We start from the raw sequence: 25049 nt of genomic DNA on the forward strand, positions 1-25049 counted from the left end.
AATCACATATTTTATTGCTTTTTGTTTCACTCTCAGCAATTTAAACTGTTCTCAGGTTCCTGCCTAACCCCACACTCAAACCGTCATGTGTTCTCTAACCAAACAAACATATGTAACATTTAATATTGCAGAACATTCTTCATTCCCTTCATTATGAAGTCAAGAATGTGTTAATGCTAAGAAGAACAAAATATTTTCATGTAGCAGGACGAGAACCTACATTGTACTTCATAAACCACAACATTATCCATTACATTAGCACTTTGTCATGTGATATTAATGCCCTGCATCATCATAGCATCTTTTGAAGGAATAAATCTATAATTTATTAATGACATTTAAAGAGAATTGTAACATTTCAAATTTTCAATGCACTATTATCTTTGAACATGGTACTCCTAGTTTTAACCAAAGTATGTTCCATGCTTCATATGTGAACTATTGATGATAACAGGCTTAATCAACATTAAGTCATATGATTGATTATAATAATAATAATAATAATAATAATAACAAATTTTTTACCAAGAATGGTATGTTTTTATACAGCATATGCATGCATAAATCTTGCAAGAGTTCCATACCTCGTGCTAATTACAGCAATTCCTGCTGTTATTGTGCTTCATGTCAAAGTGACTTTCGCAGAAAGTCTTGTGAAAAGAGTGTTACCATCTGAAATAGTACTTTATTTTATGAAGTTATCTTTTTGTGCTTATATTTTATTCATGCAGACTGTAAAAATAGCAACAATAAGGAACTTTAATAGAAGATGTAAGTTTAAAAAGTAACAGAGGACCTCTGTGCAGATGCTCCAAGTTGCCATGTATCAGTTCTAGCATAACTGCTGATTAATACAGACAGGACCATCCTCCTACCAATGTCAATAGCAGATTTTAAAACCTATCTATAGATACTTAACTAACAAATTACTTGCTTAAAGCAAGTGTGGGAGAACTCTCACTACAACGAAAGCTTCAATAACTGTGTGTGTGGGAATACTTGCCTATAACAGTATTTGTGGTTTTAAAACCCCTAAAAACTGGTGTGATGGATGCAGTTGTGTGTTTGTACATGGGTCAGACAGTACGCTGAAAGTTTTTCAGAAATATGGGCACAGAACCTGGGGTTAACATCACAAATGCTCTTGTCAGTTTACCAGCTGATGGTGTGGAAAGCTGAGGAAAGTGCCCCAAAATGACAAGAGTTTTAACTTTGCATTGAACAGATTTACCAAAAATTTTAAATGCATTTTCCCAAAAGCATGACTTTTTAGCTTTAAATATAATTTTCTTTGAAACTATGTCAACGAAACTTTGTACAACCATGACAAGATAAAAAGTTGCACCAGCATCCATTACATGGCACACTTACTAAGGTCAATCTTCTTCACTTTGGAAGCACCATCGAATTTGTTGGCCCAGTACAAGCTGCGCTGGCCGTGGATGGTCCAGAACAGATCCTGCCCCAGAGCAGTTACTGACGTCGGAGACCCCGACAGCCTCTTGAAGATGTGGTGGTCAATACCTGCAAATATTCAAACTCTACTGCAGTGTGTTTCTACATGTAGAACTTCTGCCACCCAATACTAAATACTCCTTGTGGCAGAAATCTGATTGCTAGTGAGCTTTCATTCCATAATGCCTTACAGCATTATCTTCTAAGGCAATTCAACTAAGATCAGAAGAATTTATTATACAAAAATATGCAAAGTTAATACGTTTCAGAAACTCCTCAGAAACTAGGGATTATTATATTCACTGTATGTGTTAATCCACTCACTTTATTTGTGCTTAACAGTAACGGCACATGTAGGATGAATCATGCAATTCACAACCAAAATATACCAGATGTCCAAATTTCAATGTGAATTATACATCCATATTTGGGGTTCATAATGGAAACCAGTATACTCCAGCAGATGTCAAATACTCCTAACAGACATTGTAAGAGCAAGGTGGGATGATCTTATCCATTCTTGTACCACTCCTGATGCCAATTTAATTTTTCCTTTTCTGGTCAATAACACACACGCACACAATAGTTGCAGGAAATTTATTGTTTACGGGGTAGTTTTCAAACTACTGATGATACTATATTTGGATCTGAAGAACTATTCTTGATCGACTATACGTGCACACCGTGAAAGATTTTCACGGTTGTTAGCTTCTTATAATGCATTGGAAAGTCCTCATTTTCTTATGGTCAATAATAACTTTTCCCAAAAACTACATAGTCAAAGCTTTTATCCAGCATCCTCAAATCCTAAAACGTAATTATTTTTTCATTTCAGTAAAACAGCTTTTCTGTTTATTATATGTGTACTTTTACTTAACTATCTACGTTCACTTTCTCACAACTTTTTGGTTGATTTTGATAATCATGCACACTGTTCTCCCATAAAATAGTGCCCATAATTTTGCCATTTCTTAGTTAATACAGTTTGGAGTTAAACTTATTTTACCTACCGTATCTTTGTACCCACTAAGTTTGCTATTTCATAGTAACAGCTAAAATGTAGTTCAGAAGTATTTTGCAAATTTATAGTTTGTGTAACTCGTGCCTCTATGAATAGGCATCACACACAAAGTATAAGTCATCTTGCAGTTAATGTATGAACCTACGAGGTTCTAGACCTGGCACAATGTGTGTTTCTTCAACTGGCTTGTCAGTGCTGAAGAGTGGAATTGTAAACACGCAGTTTGCAAAGAGTTTGAAGATAGTAATCATTATGCAATGAGTCTAAGCTTTATAAGGCCCATGTTGTCACTTTTACTGGAAAGTACTCTTTACAACACAATCAGAGGTTAAAGCAGTAATGAGTGAAAAAGTGAACTTGTGATATTAAGTCTGTTTATGGTGAACAAACCTATCAATTCACTAAAGACTTTTCAAAATGAACAACAACTAGGCAATGTGAGAAGTTAGCAATATTACAACATTAAGTAGAAACTTTCTCCAACATCCACGGATTTTCAGAAATTACCTTACTAGGCCCCCTTTGTGTAATTGCCCTTTTAATTGCATGTAGCAAAAGAAAAAGAATTTTGTAAAGAACCTTTCAGCTGAACAGCAGAAAGACTTTTTTTTAAAGTACAAGGAAAGTTTCACCCAGCATATTCTGTAGAAGAAAGTGTAACCATATTTGGACTTCCACAACCTCGTGGATTTGAAAATTCAAAATAGTCTCCACATGGGCAAAGCACTGTTGGCTCCACAGTTTAATTTTGCACAGACTGCATTGCAGGAATTAAGGAAGCAGCTCCGTTCATAATATGAAAGAATTTCAATATGTGACAATGTATGAAATTCACTAAACTTCAGAAAAACATATGCACAAACAATAAACACTAAACTTTCAAAATTTCTCTTACAGTACGGTTTTTCTTCAATGACAACAGTAGCATGTAGTGATGGTGTTAGTGTAATGCTAGGTAAGAATTTTAGTACTTTATAACAATTTAAGTATGTGTACAAACTATTCAAATGGCATTATGCCAAAGAATTGAGTTGACTGACATTAACTGCCAGCTGTTGCACAGGACTTAGGTGCAGATCATATTCTCAGCATGTTCAGTGGCCTCAAGCTTTAAGAGCAGTGCAAGCAGTAATGGAGTCTTACCAAGGTTTGAACACAGATTTTAACAGATGTTCAAATGACATGAGAAAAGTTAAGTATAATGAAATAATTCAACAGGTTGCAGAAAACACTATCAAGCTCAATATTTGTGTGCAACAATGTGTTGCTTTCTTTTTTTCTGTTTTTTTCTTTTTGTTTTTGAGATTAGTATTTTTTCAGTACCTCTGAAAAGACATTGCTGCATTCAGTCATATATGGCAATTATGAGGTCAATATGAGCCATTGAACAATTTAAGAAAATGCCAGGTGTTCAAATGAAGGAAGCCAAGAAAGCTATTTCAGAAGGGCTCTTCAGAAACATTTCTCATGTCCCTAGAAGAGAATCGCGCAAAATGACTTCTCAAATTAATAGTAAACAGTTCTGTCAGAGCTTTAGTGATCCTGAGGCTAAGGCTCATTTCAAATTATAAATTCAAATCCTTTATGAACAACGTCAATATTTTGTACATTAAGAAATGGCCCTGTGACATTGCAAGCCCACTGCAAGAAGGGCAAGAAAATTATTAGGAATGTGAGAATTTTAAAACGTAACTGAAGGTTTCTGACATTATGCAAACAGCAGAGAGAACATTCCTGAAAACCTGAAACCAGTTTGTTGGTGGTGGTACACTCCCTGGAGTACACCAGGAAAACAGCTTGCCACACATTTGGTACTTATGACAACATTGCTTCTTAATTCATTTTCTGCACTCTACCCTTTAATGTTTGCTTCAATTGCGGGACCTCTGCTACATATATGGAACACCAAAAATTACATAAAAGTAGGGATCAAAACACAGGCTTGCTGAGGATAACCAATGCAGGAAGGCTAATTTGCACGTGGCAGCCATGAGTGATGCTTCAAGTCACAGGATCTTTAGCCAAGTCTTATTTCTGTTAGGAATACAGCACTGCAGATAAGGTACTAAATTAATATTAATAAGTGGTGCAGGTCTGAGCACAACAGGAAGGACACATTCTACCAGCTTTCTGTGTACAAAGGGTCAAAGTCTCCTGGTATTAACAAGCTTATGCTCACTGAAAGTAAGCCTTTGAGAAATTCTAAGACTGATGAACCACAGTCCCAGAGTCTAGTACTGCCGGTTCTTTACCGTAGTTGTCTACCTGTTGTCACATGGAAAGTGCACTTTAACCTTCCAAGTTATTGCCACAGACATGACTTGCACGTAATCAATTTAAACCTATCTGTAGTCCCTGTACCCTCCTGACCTTTTACAAATGTGAAAATAAACATCTCTTTCATAGCTATACCCACACTGAAGTCTAGGAGATGCATTTTCGGCTTTACTGTAATGTAGGTTATTTCACTGTTTCAGTTATGAAGACAACACATTTAAATTGAGCCAATACAGTAACACTATTTAGGAGTTACTAATGCCATGAAAAGTGCACAATTACCTTCAGAAAGGGCAAATGAAGAAAATTGCGTATAGATTCTGCTTTGGCAGGACCACTTGAAAGTACCCCTACTCCTTTTGTATAACTTGCTTTTGTTTCAGGTAGTATCAAACAGTTCATGTGTTGGACTTTGGAGAGGAAACATATGCTACCATTGCTCAACCAACTGAGCAGTCACCAATGAAATCTATTCACAGCACGTCAGCTGAAAACTTACTGATGCAAACAATGCAAGTGACAAAATATTGGATACTGAAATGTGTTTTAATTACCGGGGAGCAGCAAATTGCAGCCTGCAGTGCTTTGTTGGCACAATTTCCAAATTTCATGCCTTGCTCAGTAGTGTTATTTTCTAATGAATGTGTGACCTATTGCAGTTCACACAGAAGGAATGTTTTCTGGCTCAGGGACAACCTTCATTATGTTAAAAGAGTCAAATGAACTCTTCTCACATGACATGGACCAGGAAGTCCCCACACTTTCACTTTTGAAGTCAACATTAATGGAAACTTTTTATCAGGTATGCTGGAAACATTGCTGACACTTCAGGTCATTGTTGACAAGGGAACCACAAGCCACTGTTACATCATCACACTTTGCTATTCACAAACAAGAGTTTCTGCATGGAACAATGAGGCCAATGGATTGACTCTCCAGCTGCATTAAAATGGGCACCATAAGCCTGTATCCTGACTCATCAATCACCTCATTAATGGGTAACAATTAAGTTCTGTACAGCCCAACATCACCGCAAGACTAAGAATTGCACAAGTGTACGACTCTCAGAGCACAACAGATTTTCTCCAAATTGTCAAGGATGACAAGGAGATGCACAGGTACCTAAGGCACAACTGTGTCCATACAGAAGCCACTGAGTATCCAGCATTTTTATCTAACCATTGCAGTATGCAGTATACTGTCAACTTAGTGGTACAGAGATTTATGACACCATCTAAATATGCAGTGCTTGATCAGTCCACACAACAACTGCTACTTCAACCAAATTAACGTATGAAATGAAAATTAAAACACCTGCAGCCATCTCTTGTGCATGTCATTTATATAAGTACTTCTCATGTTTCATTATACGATCTTCAACTCCCTTGACCAATGTAAATTGGGAGTAATCCAATTTTGGGTGCAGTCACAACAGGAGCCAATATTAAATAATCCATGTCTGCCTCTCATTTACATAACAACCACTTTGTTCATCAAGGGACAACTGTTAGGACAACATTCAAACCAGAATGTCAGTCGGTTGATGAACAAGGGGTAGTGTTGGGTAAACCTGGGATTTATGGACACCAGTTCTTTAACTACGGCTCCTTTTAGGACTGTACACAAGACTAGATTCCTCCTAATTTACATTGGTCGTAGGGCATAAGGATGGTATTATGGAACATCAGAGCTGATTGCATAAACAACAACCTGCAGCTGTCTCTTTCATTTAAATTTCATTTCACATTGAACAGCTGAAGCCGTGGCACTTAAAATACTAAATTCCTTCATCAAAAATTTTTATAGCAGGAGTGAATTGTTTATGTAGCTTGGAGAATTGTGCACTTTGCAGAAAGTGCAAATGTCACAGTTACGACGTCAGTGTGAAAATTTTAATGAGCCTACGCTTTCAGATATCTGTTACAAAGTTTTTTTAGGGACACGAATGGTATAAATACACACTGCTTTCCCTGCATCTTGCAACTGGGCCTGTATCCTGACTGCTTACGAGATATTACAAATGATTGAAGCGATTTCATAAATTCACTGTAGCTCCATTCATTGACATATGGTCACGACACACTACAGATATGTAGAAAAACTCAAAGTTTTGTTCGGCTGAAGCCGCACTTCAGGTTTCTGCCGCCAGAGCGCTCGAGAGCGCAGTGAGACAAAATGGCGACAGGAGCCGAGAAAGCGTATGTCGTGCTTGAAATGCACTCACATCAGTCAGTCATAACAGTGCAACGACACTTCAGGACGAAGTTCAACAAAGATCCACCAACTGCTAACTCCATTCGGTGATGGTATGTGCAGTTTAAAGCTTCTGGATGCCTCTGTAAGGGGAAATCAACGGGTCGGCCTGCAGTGAGCGAAGAAACGGTTGAACGCTTGTGGGCAAGTTTCACGCGTAGCCCGCGGATGTCGACGAATAAAGCAAGCAGGGAGCTAAACGTACCATAGGATGGTGCTCCACCGCACTTCCATCATGATGTTCGGCATTTCTTAAACAGGAGATTGGAAAACCGATGGATCGGTCGTGGTGGAGATCATGATCAGCAATTCATGTCATGGCCTCCACGCTCTCCCGACTTAACCCCATGCGATTTCTTTCTGTGGGGTTATGTGAATGATTCAGTGTTTAAACCACCTCTACCAAGAAACGTGCCAGAACTGCAAGCTCGCATCAACGATGCTTTCGAACTCATTGATGGGGACATGCTGTGCTGAGTGTGGGAGGAACTTTATTATCGGCTTGATGTCTGCCGAATCACTAAAGGGGCACATATCGAACATTTGTGAATGCCTAAAAAAAACTGAGTTTTTGTATGTGTGTGCAAAGCATTGTGAAAATATCTCAAATAATAAAGTTATTGTAGAGCTGTGAAATCGCTTCAATCATTTGTAATAACCCTGTACATAAAGTGCAACATGAACATTTACAGGTTTACTTTTATCACCCAATAGCATCCCACAGACACCGAAAAATTGGCAGAATCTTGAGAAACCAGCTATTCACAAAACGCTGCTTAAGAAATATCAGGAATAAGCACTGACATTTCAGAATACACCACAGTCTTTTACATATCACTCCAGTTATGAGCACGAGGACTGTATTATGTGTTTCAAGTACAGAGGTGCTTAAGTAATCATCCACTCAAACACTGACTACTTCCTGTAGTATTTTCATGCAAAGTTGTACAATGGGACATACTTTCTACCCTACATTTATTAACAGTAGTTTACAGACCATGGATGCTAATGTACCTGACGTTCAGTCACAGGACATACCTACAAATTAAAACCTTGTAGTCTCACTGCACAATATTTACAGTGAAGATGTGCTCAGTTTTTCAACTATAGAATAAGGAGAACAACACAGTCTTGGCTGTGATGAAATTATTGTTTGTTTATTCATCAATGAGTCATTTCTTGCATAATTCGAGCCATCTTCAGATTGGTTGATGTTGATAAGCAAGTTGAAAATATCTATGATAAAACATCTACAAAAATAAATTTCCTTCATGGGGATGTTTTATTGATATCCATAACTTAATCTGAAGATTCTTGAATTAGGCAAAACACACACCACTGATGTACAAATAACCAGTAATTTCAACATTGCAACCGAAAGTCTTCTCATTCTATATACTTGTTGCTGTATCTGAATACCATAGAGCGTGGAAAAACTTTTATACTTTTTTTGTGGCGGTGTTCGTAGCGACAAACACTTGGCTGTAGAAATGGCTTACGAAGTCACCGCCACACTTTTAATAGCGGGCCGACCAGTCCGCTGGAACAGGTAAACAGAAAGATGAAAACCCAAACACTCTGATTAAATAAAAGTCGGTACTTATCTTTATTACGAAGATACAGAACAGTAGTGAACTCCGTGTCTACAGAAATCTGTCTAGTTCGAGTCGGAGCGGCTAGGTCAGCGTCGGCTGACGACAAACAACAACTCTGCCGCGATGAACACACAACTGACTAGCAAGTACACAATTCGGTGGCGAGTATACAACTGAGCGGTGAATACAGAACTGTCCTAGCGCTCGCGACTCCAGCGCTTAAGAAGCCAGCAGCCAGCGGTGGCGCGCGCAGACTTGCGGCCATTTGCTGTATCGCTGGCGCTGCTTATACGGACGGCGTCCGTACTTTGATGCTGCCAACCTTTTGGCAGTGGGCTCGGTTGGCATTACTGGCTAGGATATAACACTTTTAGAACAGTTTTGTCACTACTTTATGCAGCTAAATTAACAGTTTAGCTATTATTACCATCAGAGGCAAGACTTCCTATGGTGTTCATCCCTGAATCTGCCACAAAGACTCTGTCCAGGCTGCTGTCGTACCAGAGTGTCACATAGGGCCCCGACACTTCCTCCAGCACATGGACGCGCTGTCCAGAACCGTCCATCAGGATCTTGTCCACATGCACATGTGAAGACGAACCGAAAGCCACAAACATGTATCTGCAGCACAATACCAGTCACAGTTCGTGTTACGTTAGTTTCTTATTTTTATGAGATGTACAGCATTCTTACTAAATATAGTATTCTTTACAGCAGATTTGAAACCAACAAATTGTACAGGGCAGTCAGCTTCAAATTTTTTAAATTGTTGCCTGCCAAATCATTTGGTTTCTACAATATTTCAAAATACATCAAAACAGACTGCTAGACAACAACACAGTTAAGACCTGAAGTACTGAGTAATGGAAATGGCTTAGGTCTGGTTGTATGCGCTAACTTAGTACAAACAAAAATGCTACAGAAAGGAAACACTGAACCAACCAATACCCTGTCCTCTCTCATCCACTTCAAAATGGCAGACACTAACTTCTCATGGAATTCCAATATGCACAAAATAGACACTGAGAATTTTAATTAAGTTCATGAAATTCTAACCAAATTATCACCTATTAATATGAAGGAGACCTTAGCCCATGCTACAGATTCATCACAACTATTTCCATTTCACACAAAACAGGAGGAAAATTATCAGGGATCGGTCTCATTTCAGTTTGTGTGGATGAAACCACACAATCCAAATAGGTAAAGGGTTAAAGCTGAGGTTTGGTTTCGTGTTCAATCAACACAAGAACAGTTCTGGAACCCCATGTTCACAAAAATAGGAAGTTCATTGCAACATTTACTATCAAACCCAATGAAAGTGCAAAGATAGTTCCTGGTGCTACATGCTTGCACACTTCAGCACTTTATATTTTCCTTCTACGCACTGAGTGCTAGATGAGTTGTCATACTTTGCATGTAATAGTTATGAATACTGTACAAGGGATGATCAGCAAAGGCATTCTTTCTCGTTGCTTCTGTGACAGTTTCCTATCTTTTTTTTTTTTTTTTTTTTTTTTTTTTTTTTTTTGTGGTTTTAGGGCGCAAAACTTCTATGGTCATTAGCGCCCAGCCCGTGACGTAGAAAACAGGAAAAAAACGAAATTTAAAATCAGCAGCAATGGGAACAAAGTCATAAAATTTGAGAAACTAAAGGCAGAAGGAATGCTTAAAATTCCACTATAGAAAGGGGTTGGTTGTCCCCCAAAAAAAAGGCTTCAAATGACTGACGTCATTTCACTGTCACTAATAAACTGTAGAACGCGGTCAGCTGAGCGCGTGTCATCTGCTAAAAACGACGATAGATCAGGCGATAGCTGTAGACAGGAGCGTAACGGATTAAAATAGGGGCATTCAATTAAAAGGTGTCTGACCGTCCACGGCTGAGAGCAGTGGGGACAGAGTGGGGGAGGATCACCGCTTAAAAGATGTCTATGACTAAAAAGACAGTGCCCTATCCGGAGTCTAGCTAAAATTACCTCCTCCCGACGACGCGATCGGGAGGAAGAGGTCCATGCGCAAGGAAGGGCTTTCACTTCCCGCAATTTATTATGGGGAAGTGTTGACCAATGCGCATGCCATAAATGAGCAACTTGGCGACATAAACCGCTCCGTAGATCGGTAAACGGAAGAGACTGAATAGCTGGCCGAGGAAGAGAGACTGCAGCCTTGGCCGCTATATCGGCCGCCTCATTTCCACAGATACCAGCGTGTCCTGGGAGCCAGAGGAACGCCACTGAGACGCCCCCCAGGTGGAGCAAGCGCAGACAGTCCTGAATCCGGTGGACCAGAGGGTGCACAGGGTAAAGAGCTTGGAGACTTAGGAGAGAGCTGAGAGAATCTGAGCAGATTACGTACTGTATCCGCTGATGGCGGCGGATGTAGTGGACAGCCTGGAGAATAGCGTAAAGCTCCGCAGTATAAACCGAACACTGGTCGGGAAGCCGAAAGTGATTTGGGGTGTCGCCAACAATATAGGCACTCCCTACACCTAACGATGTTTTCGAGCCATCGGTGTAAATAAATGTGGCTTCCGTCATTTGTGCACATAGAGCAGCAAATGTCCGACGGTAAACAAGTGTAGGGGTACCATCCTTGGGAAATTGACATAGGTCTCTGAGCAAGTCGATCCGGGGACGGAGCCAAGGCGGTGCTGTACCCCAAGTTGTCAAGAAGGTTTTAGGAAAGCGGAAGGAAAGAGAATGGAGCAGTTGACGGAAGCGGACTCCCGGGGGTAGTAGGGAGGAGGAGCGGCCTGCATACCCGACATCAAGGGAGGCGTCGAAAAAAAGGTCATGGGCTGGATTAGCAGGCATGGAAGACAAATGGCTAGCATAACGACTCAGAAGGACTGCCTGCCGATTGGATAGCGGAGGTTCAGCAGTCTCAGCATAAAGGCTTTCCACAGGGCTGGTGTAAAAAGCTCCAGACACTAAACGTAATCCACGGTGGTGGATAGAGTCGAGACGCCGAAGAATAGACGGCCGAGCAGAGGAGTAGACTATGCTTCCATAATCCAATTTCGAGCGCACTAAGGCGCGATAGAGGCGGAGAAGGACCACTCGGTCCGCTCCCCAAGAGGTGCCATTCAGGACACGGAGGGTGTTAAGGGAACGCAGACAGCGAGCCGAAAGATAGGAAACGTGGGAGGACCAGCACAGTGTTCTGTCAAACATAAGACCCAAGAATTTAGCGACATCGGAGAACGGAAGGTTGACAGGACCTAGATGTAAGGAGGGCGGAAGAAACTCCTTATGTCGCCAAAAATTAACACAAACGGTCTTACTGGGTGAGAAACGGAAGCCGGTTTCGATGCTCCACGAGTGGAGGCGATCGAGACATCCTTGAAGACGTCTTCCAAGAAGGCTGGTCCGTTGAGAGCTGTAGTAGATCGCAAAATCGTCCACAAAGAGGGAGCCCAAGACATCAGGAAGGAGACAATCCATAATTGGATTAATGGCAATGGCAAACAGTACAACACTCAGCACGGAGCCCTGGGGTACCCCGTTTTCTTGGGAGAAAATACGGGATAGAGTAGTGTTCACCCGCACCCTAAATGTGCGCTCTGCCATAAATTCGCGAAGAAAAAGGGGCAGCCGGCCTCGAAAGCCCCAAGAGAACAGTGTGCGGAGGATGCCTGTCCTCCAACAGGTATCGTATGCTCTCTCCAGATCAAAAAATATTGCTACCGTTTGGCGTTTCCGGAGGAAATTGTTCATGATATAAGTGGAGAGAGCAACAAGATGGGCAACGGCAGAACGATGTTGTCGGAATCCGCATTGGGCTGGTGTTAAAAGACTGCGGGATTCCAGCCACCAAGCTAAGCGGTAATTCACCATACGCTCCAAAACCTTACAGACACTACTCGTGAGAGAAATGGGGCGATAGCTAGAGGGGAGATGTTTGTCCTTTCCAGGTTTCGGAACGGGAACGACAATAGCTTCCCGCCATCGCCTGGGAAAGGTACTGTCGGTCCAAATTCGATTATAAAGGCGAAGGAGGTAGCGCAGGCTATGGGTTGATAAATGCAGCAACATTTGGACATGGATACCATCCGGTCCTGGGGCGGAGGAGCGAGAAGAAGGGAGTGCATGTTGGAGTTCGCGCATGGAGAAAACAGTATTGTAGCTTTCGCGATTTTGAGAGGAGAAAGCAAAATGTCGCACTTCCGCTGCACGTTTCTTCGGGAGAAACGCTGGCGGGTAATTTGAAGAGCTCGAAATCTCAGCAAAGTGCTGACCCAATGAGTTAGAAATTGTGACGGGGTCCACTAAGGTATCATGCGCGACAGTGAGCCCAGAGACCGGGGAGAAACTAGGCGCGCCTGAGAACCGTCGAAGCCGACTCCAAACTTCCGAGGAGGGAGTGAAGGTGTTAAATGAGCTAATAAAGAATTGCCAGCTTGCCTTCTTGCTATCGCGGATGACGCGACGGCATCGCGCACGGAGCTGCTTATATCGGATACAGTTGGCCAAAGTTGGATGGTGACGGAAAATGCTAAGAGCACGTCGCCGCTCACGTATTGCGTCACGGCATGCCTCGTTCCACCAAGGAACTGGGGGGCGCCGGGGCAATTCGGAGGTGCGTGGTATTGAACGTTCCGCAGCTGTGAGAATAATGTCGGTAAAATGTGTGACCTCATCGTCGACGCTGGGAAAGCGACGGTCATCGAATGTCGCTAGAGACGAAAAAAGTGTCCAATCGGCTTGGGCAAACTTCCAGCATCGCAAGCGCGGATATGGCAGTTGAGGCTGCAGTCGAAGGAAACATGGAAAGTGGTCACTCGAGTGTGTATCATCAAGGGCGAACCATTCGAAGCGCCGGGCTAGCGGAACAGTACCGACCGCAAGGTCCAAATGAGATAAATTTGCCGTGGAGGCAGACAAAAACGTGGGGACCCCAGTGTTGAGGCAGACTAGATCCGCTTGGTGGAAGACGTCTAGCAATAGTGAGCCACGTGGACAAGGATGTGGAGATCCCCAAAGCGGGTGGTGGGCATTGAAGTCCCCAACCAGCAAATAGGGGGGTGGAAGCTGATCAAGAAGATGAAGGAGATCAGCTCGTGCCAGAGGTGTAGACGATGGAATGTATACCGTACATAGAGAGAACGTGTATCCAGAAAGGGAAAGACGGACGGCGACAGCTTGGAAGGAACTGTTTAAGGGGAGTGGGTGATAATGGAGAGTATCATGGAGCAGAATCATGAGTCCTCCATGGGCTGGAGTGCCTTCAACAGAGGGGAGGTCATATCGGACGGACTGAAAATGAGGGAGAACAAAGCGGTCATGGGGACGCAGCTTTGTTTCCTGAAGACAGAAGATGACCGGCGAGTAGGATCGTAAGAGGATCGACAATTCATCCCGATTGGCGCGAATGCCGCGGATATTCCAGTGGATAATGGACATAGGGTGAACAGAAAATGGAGAAACGTGACCAAGGGTGCTGTCAACTCAACGACTGCTCAGAGCTTGCGACCGACAGCATGGAATGGCATTCAGTCGAAGGCAGAAGATCCTGATCCATAGGTTGGTCAGGAGCAGCTCCTGCCACCAACGATCGGCCAGTTGACCGGCCACCAGCAGTGCGCCTCGGCGACACGGAAGATGGCCGAGGGCGATTTCCGCCAGGTGGTGCTGTAGTTGGGACACGCCTTGGCGGAGAAGGAGAGGAACTGTGTTTCTTCGTAGCCTTCTTGGAGGTATGATGTTTAGATGAAAGAGGAACCGATGGTTGTGAAGTTGCAGTACGTAAAAACTCTTCACGAGAATGCTCTTTTTTCGAAGACTTGGCGTCTGACTTTTGGGCTCGAGATTTAGCAGAACCCGACGAAGGGTGAGCCATAGAGTGGGCAGGCGAAAGTGGTGAGGTTGAACGGGCGATCTTTGCGCTGGCTGATCTGACGACCGTGGTACTAAATGTGAGGTCGCAAGTCTGCGTGGCCGCCTCCTTTGTTGGCCGAGGAGAAGCAAGGACAGTGCTGTATTTTCCTTTCTGAGGCACGGTGGGCTGTCGACTGGCGAGTAACTTTCGAGCAGCAAAGGTCGAGACCTTTTCCTTCACTCTTATTTCCTGGATGAGCTTTTCATCCTTAAAAACGGGGCAATCTCGAGAGGAAGCAGCGTGGTCACCCATACAGTTGATGCAGTGTGGGGATGGAGGTGGACAAGCACCCTCATGGGCATCCTTGCCACACGTAACACATTTGGCCGGATTGGAACAGGACTGGCTGGTGTGATTGAACCGCTGACATCGATAGCAACGCGTAGGGTTTGGGACATAAGGGCGAACGGAAATTATCTCATAGCCTGCTTTGATTTTTGATGGAAGTTGAACTTTGTCAAATGTCAAGAAGACAGTGCGGGTTGGAATGATGTTCGAGTCAACCCTTTTCATAACCCGACGAACAGCGGTGACGCCCTGGTCAGACAGGTAGTGCTGAATTTCTTCGTCAGAAAATCCATCGAGGGAGCGTGTATAAACGACTCCACGCGAGGAATTTAAGGTACGGTGCGGTTCCACCCGGACAGGGAAGGTGTGGAGCAGAGAAGTACGCAGCAATTTTTGAGCCTGGAGGGCACTGTGTGTTTCTAACAACAGGGTACCATTCCGTAATCTGGAACAAGACTTTACAGGACCCGCAATTGCGTCGACACCTTTCTGAATAATGAAAGGGTTGACCGTGGAAAAGTCGTGACCTTCGTCAGACCGAGAAACAACAAGGAACTGTGGCAACGATGGAAGAACCGTCTGTGGCTGAGACTCAGTGAACTTACGTTTGTGAGCAGACATAGTGGAAGGTGAGGAAACCATTGCGGAAGAATCCCCCATGATTACCGGCGTCTCCGATGGCGCGCTCCTCCCTTGTGGGGGCCCTCACCGAGGGCACACCCGCCTTAGATGATTGGTCACACCTCAGGTCACACCTCCCGACAAACGGACGGAGGGACCAATCGGCACTTTCGGAAGGTATCAGCTCGGGTAATCACCCCTCCCTGGGCCTGGCCTTTACCAGGGGGTACGTACGTGTCCTACCTGTCTACCCGGGGCGGGGAATTACGCGTTACCCCGTCACCGGCTACGCATGGAAGTGCGTGGGTCGGCCTTCAGACACGCACAGGGAGGAAGAAAGAGAAAGGGAAAGGAAAGAAGAGGGGGTCTCAAACGCCGCAGCGGAGAAAAGGGTAAAGAGAAGAGGTAAGGAAAGGAGAAGGACAAAGGAAGGAAGAAGACAGACAAGCAAGGAAGAAGAAGAATGCGGTACATTTACAAGCGTCCGTCTCCGGACGTAGGCGCAAACCATACTCCCAGAGGGGGAGAAAGTGAAGGAAAGAGCCAGAGGTGAGGGGGGGGGGGGGGGTGAAGACAGGGGATGGGGAAGGATGCGGAAAGGGAAGGTATGCAGCCCGGAAAGGAAGGAAGGCCACATTAGCTCGGGGCCCCGTGCTCGCTACGCACGTATCCACAAAAGAGTTGTGGATCCCCTGGGGGGAGTTTCCTATCTGTACCATGAAACAGAGAGTGTGAGTTTGTATGTCTAATGCTCTCAGGTGGCAGCACATGCTTTACAGTAGGTTGGTAGTAACGTTCTACAGATGTGATGCAAGAGGAGCAGTATGGCACAATGGAAGTCCATGTTTGTTTAAACAAATGCAAAGCTGCAGCAAGCTTACAATGAAGATGCACTACTTTGTGCAACAGTTTTTAAATGGTCAACCTGTGTGTTAAACAAGGTGGGCTTTGTGTTTTGGCTGCTACTGTGACTGAAGTCAACGTCACCAGGGGGCTGTGACTGTCCTTAAGCATCAGCACCTCTATGCAGTGCTGAAAATTTCACATGTCAGTTTCTTTACAATTATAGGATAATATTCCTATGACCCATACTTTTACCTGTTGGGTGGCACATCTTCCAATCCAAACAACAGGCTGTGCCAGTAGAGACAAGCCATGAGGTGCTGCATCTCTTTTCTGATTGGGGGGGGGGGGGGGGGGGGGCGGGCGGGCGGAGATGTGTCTCTGGAGTCTAATATCACCAATGATGAGTCATGGATCATGAACCTGAGGGGAAACAAGCCCAGCACAGTGTGGGAATTGCTCAGTTTTCCAACACCAAAAGATAGGTGAAAGTTGTTCCATCTGCAGGGAAAGTGATGGCAATGGCATTTTTTGACTGTCCTGGAATGATTTACCAGTGTGCAGTTCCCTCACACTATTGTTACAGCAGCATACTGCAAATCAGTATTAGCTAAAATGATGAAATGCACTGCAAGGGAAGACCAGAAGTTTCTCTGACTGGACAGCAATGTGTGGATTCATATCACAAACCTAGTCTTGCAGTTTCTGGTTTAGTTAACATTACCTGTTTACTGCATCCATCTTCTAGCCCCAATCTTGTACCACGCCATTTTCTTTTCAATTCCTGTCAGTAAAAGCAATTCTTTGGGGCATTTTAATTTAGAAATCTACACAGTGTTCATGGAAAGTGACAATTCTCAAGGACCTGACAAAAAATGGTCTGCACTGTGTGTTCGAGCACTGGCAGAGATGCTATAAAGAGTGCATTTCAGTAAGAAGGAAATACTTTGAAATAGATGCTAAACTGAAATGGACTAATAAACATCTGTGAATAAAATTAGTCTCCATCTGTTAATCGGCCCTCTTAATTTGTATGACGAGTGACTCACTGGAGAAACCAGAGTAGTAGATATCAGCTAACATGCTACATGAAAACATTTTCATGCCTTTTACACGAACAAACAGCAGCATTATTATTTTAATGCCACATATTTATACACAGGGGGCAAATCGGCACAGTAAAGCCACAGTCAAAGTATTTAAACAATTGCACAAACCCCAGAGGCAAGAATACAGGCTATGAGAAACTCATCACACGCTCCAGTGATCAGCTGCAGAACAACCACAAAGGTAATGAGGCTTTATGTTGCCTGTGTCATTGCTAAGCATATAAATTCAAATGGACATCTATAGCAGACTAAATTGTTAGGCCATTATAGCACTTATGACAGAGCACTATAACATTGCTACTGCAAGCACATAAAATTCATTAACAACTTTAATGCTATTACTCCTTTCCCAAGAAAGGAATGTCCTGGCAGTAAGAGAAATCATGTTGATTCATACATCTGAAGCAATTATTAATCAAAAGAATGCAAATCATTATAGTCTAGCATTATTTAGGGGAAAACTTTATAATGGTGAGTGAACATGATGTAAGATACAAGTTACATAGAGGGGACACTTCAGGAAGTATGTAGTGTAACTCGAAAAATTCACACCAGGATGAATTAACATCAGCTTTGAATAATATTTGGGAACCCTAGATCAGGAGATTCCATGGTAACGTGGCATAATAGTCTGCTGTTGTTAAAACCAATCCCTAGAACAAGTTTAAATTGGTACACTGGTAGGACACAGAACTTCAGGAAACACCTCTATAGCTCCGAGAATATGTAATTGTGTGTTTTATACACAGGAGTAAATGAAACTGTTCTGGTTCTATGATGGTAGATCCTGTTAAGTCAGAGTTCAAAGTGGCAAAAAAGTATTCTACCAGCTGTCAACAACCAGCCAAGTTCTTACTATTGTGAGATAATTATAGCGAAAAATTCACTGAAGGTAAGAATAAAGTTAAGAACTGCTGACCAAAAACCAGCTTCCAGGAGCCAATCTGAACTGCCCGTAGCCATATACATAAACACACACTAAGTGAAGGTTCGTACTGTCCAGCAAGTCATGTTACTAGTCACATTTACATTTACAAGCAGACAAAGCAAACTGCCTTGTCGATAGCTCTTTACACTGAGACTGATTAATCCTCACAGCTGATACATACCCCTGATCTGGGACGACGGCTACACTCAGTGGCGGTTCAGCCCCCGTGCTTCTTAACAACACAGCCACAGTCTTCGTGTTCATGCTCATCGCACTCACTGTTGCGAGCTCAGCATCGCTCCAGTACACATTGTTACCATACGAATCTGTGAATGTCACTTGTAAGTCAGAAGAAAGTGCCATTTACTTACAACATCACGATGAAACAGTCCATCCTACTCACCGTATGACAAGCTCGTAATCCTCCCAATTCCTTTCTCGAGAAGTGGTCTAATTAAATTAGTAGACATCGCCATTGAGAACAATTTCTTCTCTTCACTCTCGCTCATTATTAGCACATCTAGAAGCAGTAATATTAACATTAAGTTTTATGCATTCACTTTCAACATTTATGTGGTTGGTTAACATTAAAGGTTTAGAAATTTCTTGCAACACAAGTTCAATAAGGAACTTATCCACTCCATTTCAGCAACTGCGTAGTTAAATTCAAATAGGAGCCACATATTAGGTTAACAAAATAAGCTAAATATCAAAATAAAAATATGGCCAACAGTCAATAGAGCTGCCATGGCGCACTAACAATGAGCTTCTATACTGCATTTTCCAAACAACTTTTTAAGGTCTCATTACACTACAGGTGGGCATTCCCAGCACAAAATTTTAGGAATGATCATAAGACAAAAGGAATGAAACCCTCTGAATCTAAAAATCTAATTATCAACCACACCTACAAATTACATATAAGGGTTGGAACTAACAGCACAAACCTTTACCAACTATTCAAGATACTAAGGCTGATTTCCCAACAATTTGTACAACAATATAGTAAGTCCCATTATCACATGACAAAATGTTAGTATGGCAATGTTTCTCTTTGCTGTGTGAAAGAAGATACATTGACGTCAATTCTTGCATTCACTCCTTGTTAACATTTCATGAAAATGCTTACTTTTACAATGTAGGAGTAGTTAAGAGGAAACTTCTAAAAATTTGTGAGCTATTTCAGAAGACTAATCTTACATGGGAAGGTATTTTCACATACCTCCACCCAATCACATTTTTCAGTGTTATTGCATTAATCCTTATTTCTTGAAAGTTAATAACCAAACATCTTGCAATAGTCTCTTCAGGGATCATTGGATTCCTACACCTTAATGCCAATACATACTCCCTAATGGTATGTGGTTAAGAAGGGACTTAGGATGAACTGACCAGTTCACAACCGTAGTACTGGAGTATAAGGGTGCAGAATTATATTTTTGGTCGCAATAGGTAGAATGCTTGCACATCTGCCATTTTAAATAATGGAGTAATCATGCTCAGTGACATATGATTAGCTCGAATAATTTAGTTCTGTATTTAATGCTATTCCGCATTTGGTTTGTGTTCTTGTATGTCCAACATGCTCCTGGGACATTATGGGGCACCACGAGACTACTACCTGACGTGCTTACATTATCACAGGTGTCAGTGTGCATTATCAAGGAGCTCCTCCCCCGCCTGAAGTTCCATGCTTCTCAAGAATGAAGAGCTGAGATGCTGGACACCAAACCAGCAAGACGTGTTAAGCAGACCTTGTCTAATTGCACATTTACTATTCAATTTGGAAAGGTTATCTTAACTCTTACTTCCCAAATAATATATGGTTGCTTTTGAGAACTTTATTCCTCCACATTAATTCCAATATAAATTGATCGGTACAAGAAGATTAACTTTAAAGTGAGGCTTCCATCAAGTTTCAATCCCGTGGTCAAGACAGTTATTGGTAACCACCTTAAGAGGCAGAAATTTCCATACAACCTTTGCATTACAAGCCAAAACAGGCAGTGGATTTTTCTAATCCAGGGCAAAAAAAAAAAAAAAAAAAAAAAGGAGAGTTAAAGTTTCCCAGTAGATCAGAAAAATTCCCAGACATCCAGAGAAACTGGAAAGAATTCTTTATTCTCTATTGCTCCTCAAAGTAATCAAAATGTGGACTAGAGGACAGTGTTCTGCGAAGAGCTAATTTCCACTGGTAAATACCACTTACACAAGGAAAATGCTGAGGTGACAAGCAGCAGAGTTTTCTGATTTCAGTGTACCTGCTTTTCCTCTCATATGCACACAAATAAATAGACACACTTGGAAATAATTTCCATATTTACCACTGAAGATATGAACGTCATGCCTAATTGATGGTAAATATTTTTTTCATTGACAGCTTGTAGTGGCCACTTCCTATTTTTGTATGCAATTTGTTCTATAAACCCAATTATGACGCACCATCTCCAAGGAGGTGAAATATCGTATTTACTCGAATCTAAGCCGCACCTGAAAAATGAGACTCTAAATCAAGGAAAAAATTTCCCGAATCTAAGCTGCACCTGAAATTTGAGACTCTAAATTCAAGGGGACACAAGTTTTAGGCCACACCTGCAAATCGAAACAAAGTTGGTCCATTGTAATATGAGACACAATTTAGGTTGAATGAATGACAATACAGCTACAGTAGTTTGGTATGAGTCTTAAGCTTAGCAGTTGAGCTTTACCAGGTAGCCATTGCTATGCGTCAGCTGCTCCGTCCCTATTTATATGGGTACCCTTCCTTTTTCACGTGCTTCGTCTGGTTTAAATTGATTGCTTATTTTTCTTTGATCTGATAAGTGCCGTTCTCTTTGTTATAAGTGTTTACGTCACTCTAAGCTGAAAATGCATTACTGTACTGTGTCGCATTCTGATAATGAGTGTTTACGGCCTGTCACCGCTCGCAGCATGGCTTGCTTTTGTGAGCGCCGCTGCCGTTTATAATTTAAAAAAAAGAACAAAGAGAGAGAGAGAGAGAGAGAGAGAGAGAGAGAGAGAGAGAGAGAGAGAGAGAGAGAGAGAGAGAGAAAATCGTCTCATTAGCGGAACAATGGCAAGAGACTGCTATTTTTTGTTACTTACACTGCTCTTTTCTTTTATAATGGTCAACAAGAACCAAATAATAGACTGCATAAAATAGAAGATGTTCTGAACGAGAGTTTAGCAAAACTTTTTCTCCGTTTGAAAATCTTTGCAAGCGCCTCTTTAATACATTACATTCTGCACAGAAATTAGAGTCATCTTAGATTCAAAAATCTAGTCAATTGTCATGCTTCATTTCTGACTATCACTATCAGGCATAAGAATAATACGAATATAAACATGACATGATATGATATGTACATTCTTCCATGTTTGCTGTTGTCCCACTCTAGTTTCATAGTTTATTAGGCAGACAGGATTTAAATGAGATAGCAGCAAACACAAAAGAATACATGGCAAAATGTTTATATTCGTATTATTCTTATGGTGAGGAGAATACTGCACGTGATTCACAATTCATAAAATTTCCTACCAGCGATCATCTCTTCTGACAGCTAGGAAAACATTCAGAACGTAGAGTTGGCCATATTAACATACATCCCAAACAGTCTTGCCAGTCGGATTTTCGTAGTACATTGAAATGCTGCTAGACTCGAAGATGAACAATACGGAATTTGTTGGTTGGTTGGTTGGTTTGTTTTGGGGTTTGATGGGGGCTAAACATCAAGGTCATCAGTCCCCAGTTAAAAACAGACATACTTGTAAAAGGCCTATACAGTAAAAGCATAACCTCTGCACCAAGAGGGCGGGAACACCAAGGGGTACAGAGCTAAAATACACCGCAGTAACACAAAATAGAGGACACTTAAAAGGAGCACAGCAAATAGTTGACTAGAGTAAAACAGACTACAGTGGTTGATGGATCAGGTAAAAGGTCAACCACTCAACTACAAACAAAGAACCTCCAGCTGGAAAGCGTTGATAGAGAGACCAACACAACTTGTTACCATAAAAGAAAATATTTCGGTACCCACGTCACAAAAGTCGGTGGAGTGGGTGTAGCCTGAGAAACCATGCTAGAGCACCCACACTAGAGTGAGTGATAAAACCCAGCTGCACAGATAAAATGTAAAACTGAGTCAGCTATAGAGGCATCGTCACCGAGAATTAAAGGAAGTGCAGCTGGTAAATTAAAGGACTGCCGCAAGGGGGCTAAAAGGGGCAGTCCAGCAGAAGATGGACCACTGTCAGCCCTGCATCACAGCAACACTTGGGCAGGTTCTCACAGCGAAGGAGATAGCTGTCGGTCAACCGCATATGTCCAATTGGGAGATGACAGAACAACTGAGTCCCCATATGTGTCCCTCAAGGATGAGTTCCACACGGCGGTGGACGACTTGACCATGCGGAGCTAATTTGGCGTGTTCCAGACAGACCATTCAGAGCTCCAGACATCGCAGACCTTGCGATGTAGGGAGATCAAGCTCCAGGTGCGGTGAAGTGGTGGCCTGCTTGGCCAACCGATCGACACTTTCGTTTCCTGGAATGTCGATGTGGCCCGGGGTCCACACAAACGCCGCTGACCGACCTCACTCGGCGAGAGCAAAAACAGCATCTTGAATACCGCGCACCAAAGGGTCCCCAGAAAAACACTGGTCGAGTGCTTGCAATCCACTCAGGGAGTCACTGCATATGACAAATGACTCCCCAGGGCAGGAGGAAAGGTGAGTGAGTGCACAATAAAGAGCAACCAGCTCCGCAGTGAAAACACTGCTCCCACAAGGCAGGAAATACTGCTCAACGTAGTCGCCGTGGATGAAAGCAAACCCAGTGTGTCCATCGACCACAGAACCATCGGTGTAGACAACATCTGCATCGCGAAATGAGGCAAAAAGAGCCAGGAATTGTTGATGAAGACTGGCAGATGGAACGGAGGGCTTGGAGTCGCAGGACAAATCCAAGCAAAGCCGCAAGCAAGGGGAGGGGGGGGGGACCAAGGAGGGGCAGAAGAAAAGGGCCGGAAGCATGGGGAAGGGGAAAGGACTCGAGTGACGAGAGAAGGGAACGAACGCAGACCGCGATCGGGAGACCCGACCTAGGCCGCCGTTGTGGGGAGGGGAGTGCAGAAGATGGAAAAAGGAGCCTGTGGTTTGGGTGGTCAGGCGAGGCATAGATGCAGGCGATGTACGACGCAAGCAACTGTTGGCGGTGGAATCGTAGGGGAGGGATTTCAGCTTCTACAAGAAGACTAGTCACCGGACTAGTGCGGAAGGCACCTGTTGCCAGTCTAAGGCCACAATGGAGAATTGGGTCGAGGATCTGCAACATTGAAGGTGCTGCTGAGTCTTACACCACACTCCCTTAGTTGAGACGGGAATGGACTAAGGCATTATAGAGTTGTAGGAGGGTTGTTCGTGCAGCCCCCCAAATGGTGTGGCTGAGGCAGCGAAGGATGTTGAGGTGCCGCCAACACCGTTGTTTAAGCTCGCGAAGATGAGGTGTCCAAGTGAGCTGAGCATCAAACAGCATGCCAAGGAAGTGATGCATCTCCTGGAGTTCATTGGCAAGGTAGAGCTCTGGATGGAGGTGGACCGTTCGACGATGACAGAAATGCATCACTCGGGTCTTAGAGGATGAGAACTGAAAACCATGGTTGGATGCCCAAAAATGTGCCTTACGGATAGCTCCCTGCAGCTGTCGTTCAGTGGCACTGATGCTTGGGGAACTGTAATAAAGACAAAAGTCATCAGCATATAGAGAGGAACAGACCAATGAGCCCACCGCAGCCACAAGATCATTAATCGCCACCAAAAAGAGGCGAACACTGAGAACCGAGCCCTGCGGAGGACACCATTCTCCTGAATATGAGAAGAGCTAAAATATGTGCCAACTCTAACCCGGAAGGAGTGATTGGAGAGAATATTTGGTAGAAAAATCGGAAGTGGACCCCGTAAGCCCCATTCGTGCAGCGTAGCAAGGATATGATGGCGCCAGGTGGTATCGTACGCCTTCCGAAGATCAAAGAAAACAGCAACTAGATGTTCTCACCGAGTAAAAGCTGTACGAATAGCCGACTCTAGTGAGACTAAATTGTCAATCGCAGAGGGGGGGGGGCGGGGGGGGGGGGGGGCGCCCTGACGGAAGCCCCCCTGTTGCTGTGCTAGGAGGCCCCGAGCTTCGAGGATCCACATGAGTGCGAGTCACCATCTGTTCCAGGAGTTTGCACATAACGTTGGTAAGGCTGATACGGCAATAGCTATCAACCACCAGCGGATCTGCAACAGGTTTCAGCACTGGGATGGTAATGCTATCCTGCCAACGAGCTGGGAAAATGCCCTCTGTCCAGATGTGGTTAAACAGGGCGAGTAATTCACCCTGACAGTGCGCCGAGAGATGGCGAAGAAACTGGTTGTGAATTCGGTCTGGACCTGGAGAGGTATCGGGGCAAGCTGTAAGGGCACTTTGGAACTCTTATTCACTAAACGGGGCGTGTGAAACGACAACTGCGTATGCCCAGCGTGCTCTTTAATGGTGCGGAATTCTGCACTGTAGCCTGCTGTAGCGGAAATAAGAGCGAAGTACTCTGCCAGATGTTCAGCGATGGCGATTGGGTCAGCACAAAGAGTACTTTGAAGAGAAAGGCAAGGGACAGACACTTGAGGGCAACAGCCAAAAATGCACCGAACCCGTGGCCACACCTTAGATGGGGAGGTGTGAGAACCTATGGTGGCAACATATCATTCCCAGCAGTCCTGTTTGCTCCGCCAGATTAA

At 43.3% G+C, this 25049-nt stretch overlaps 1 protein-coding gene across 1 annotated transcript in view; it reads right to left on the bottom strand.

Annotated features, from left to right (window-relative positions):
- Positions 1–25049, bottom strand: part of LOC124795226 (vitellogenin receptor-like) — a gene marked incomplete in the record, with an annotated part of 212927 nt that overhangs the window by 95999 nt on the left and 91879 nt on the right. The window contains 4 exon segments of the mRNA XM_047259148.1: positions 1372–1524; positions 9029–9222; positions 18452–18596; positions 18674–18790. Of these exon segments, the coding sequence (XP_047115104.1) occupies positions 1372–1524; positions 9029–9222; positions 18452–18596; positions 18674–18790 (609 nt within the window).

Source organism: Schistocerca piceifrons, chromosome 4 (genome assembly GCF_021461385.2).
Source record: "Schistocerca piceifrons isolate TAMUIC-IGC-003096 chromosome 4, iqSchPice1.1, whole genome shotgun sequence".
Classification (NCBI taxonomy): Eukaryota; Metazoa; Arthropoda; class Insecta; order Orthoptera; family Acrididae; genus Schistocerca; species Schistocerca piceifrons.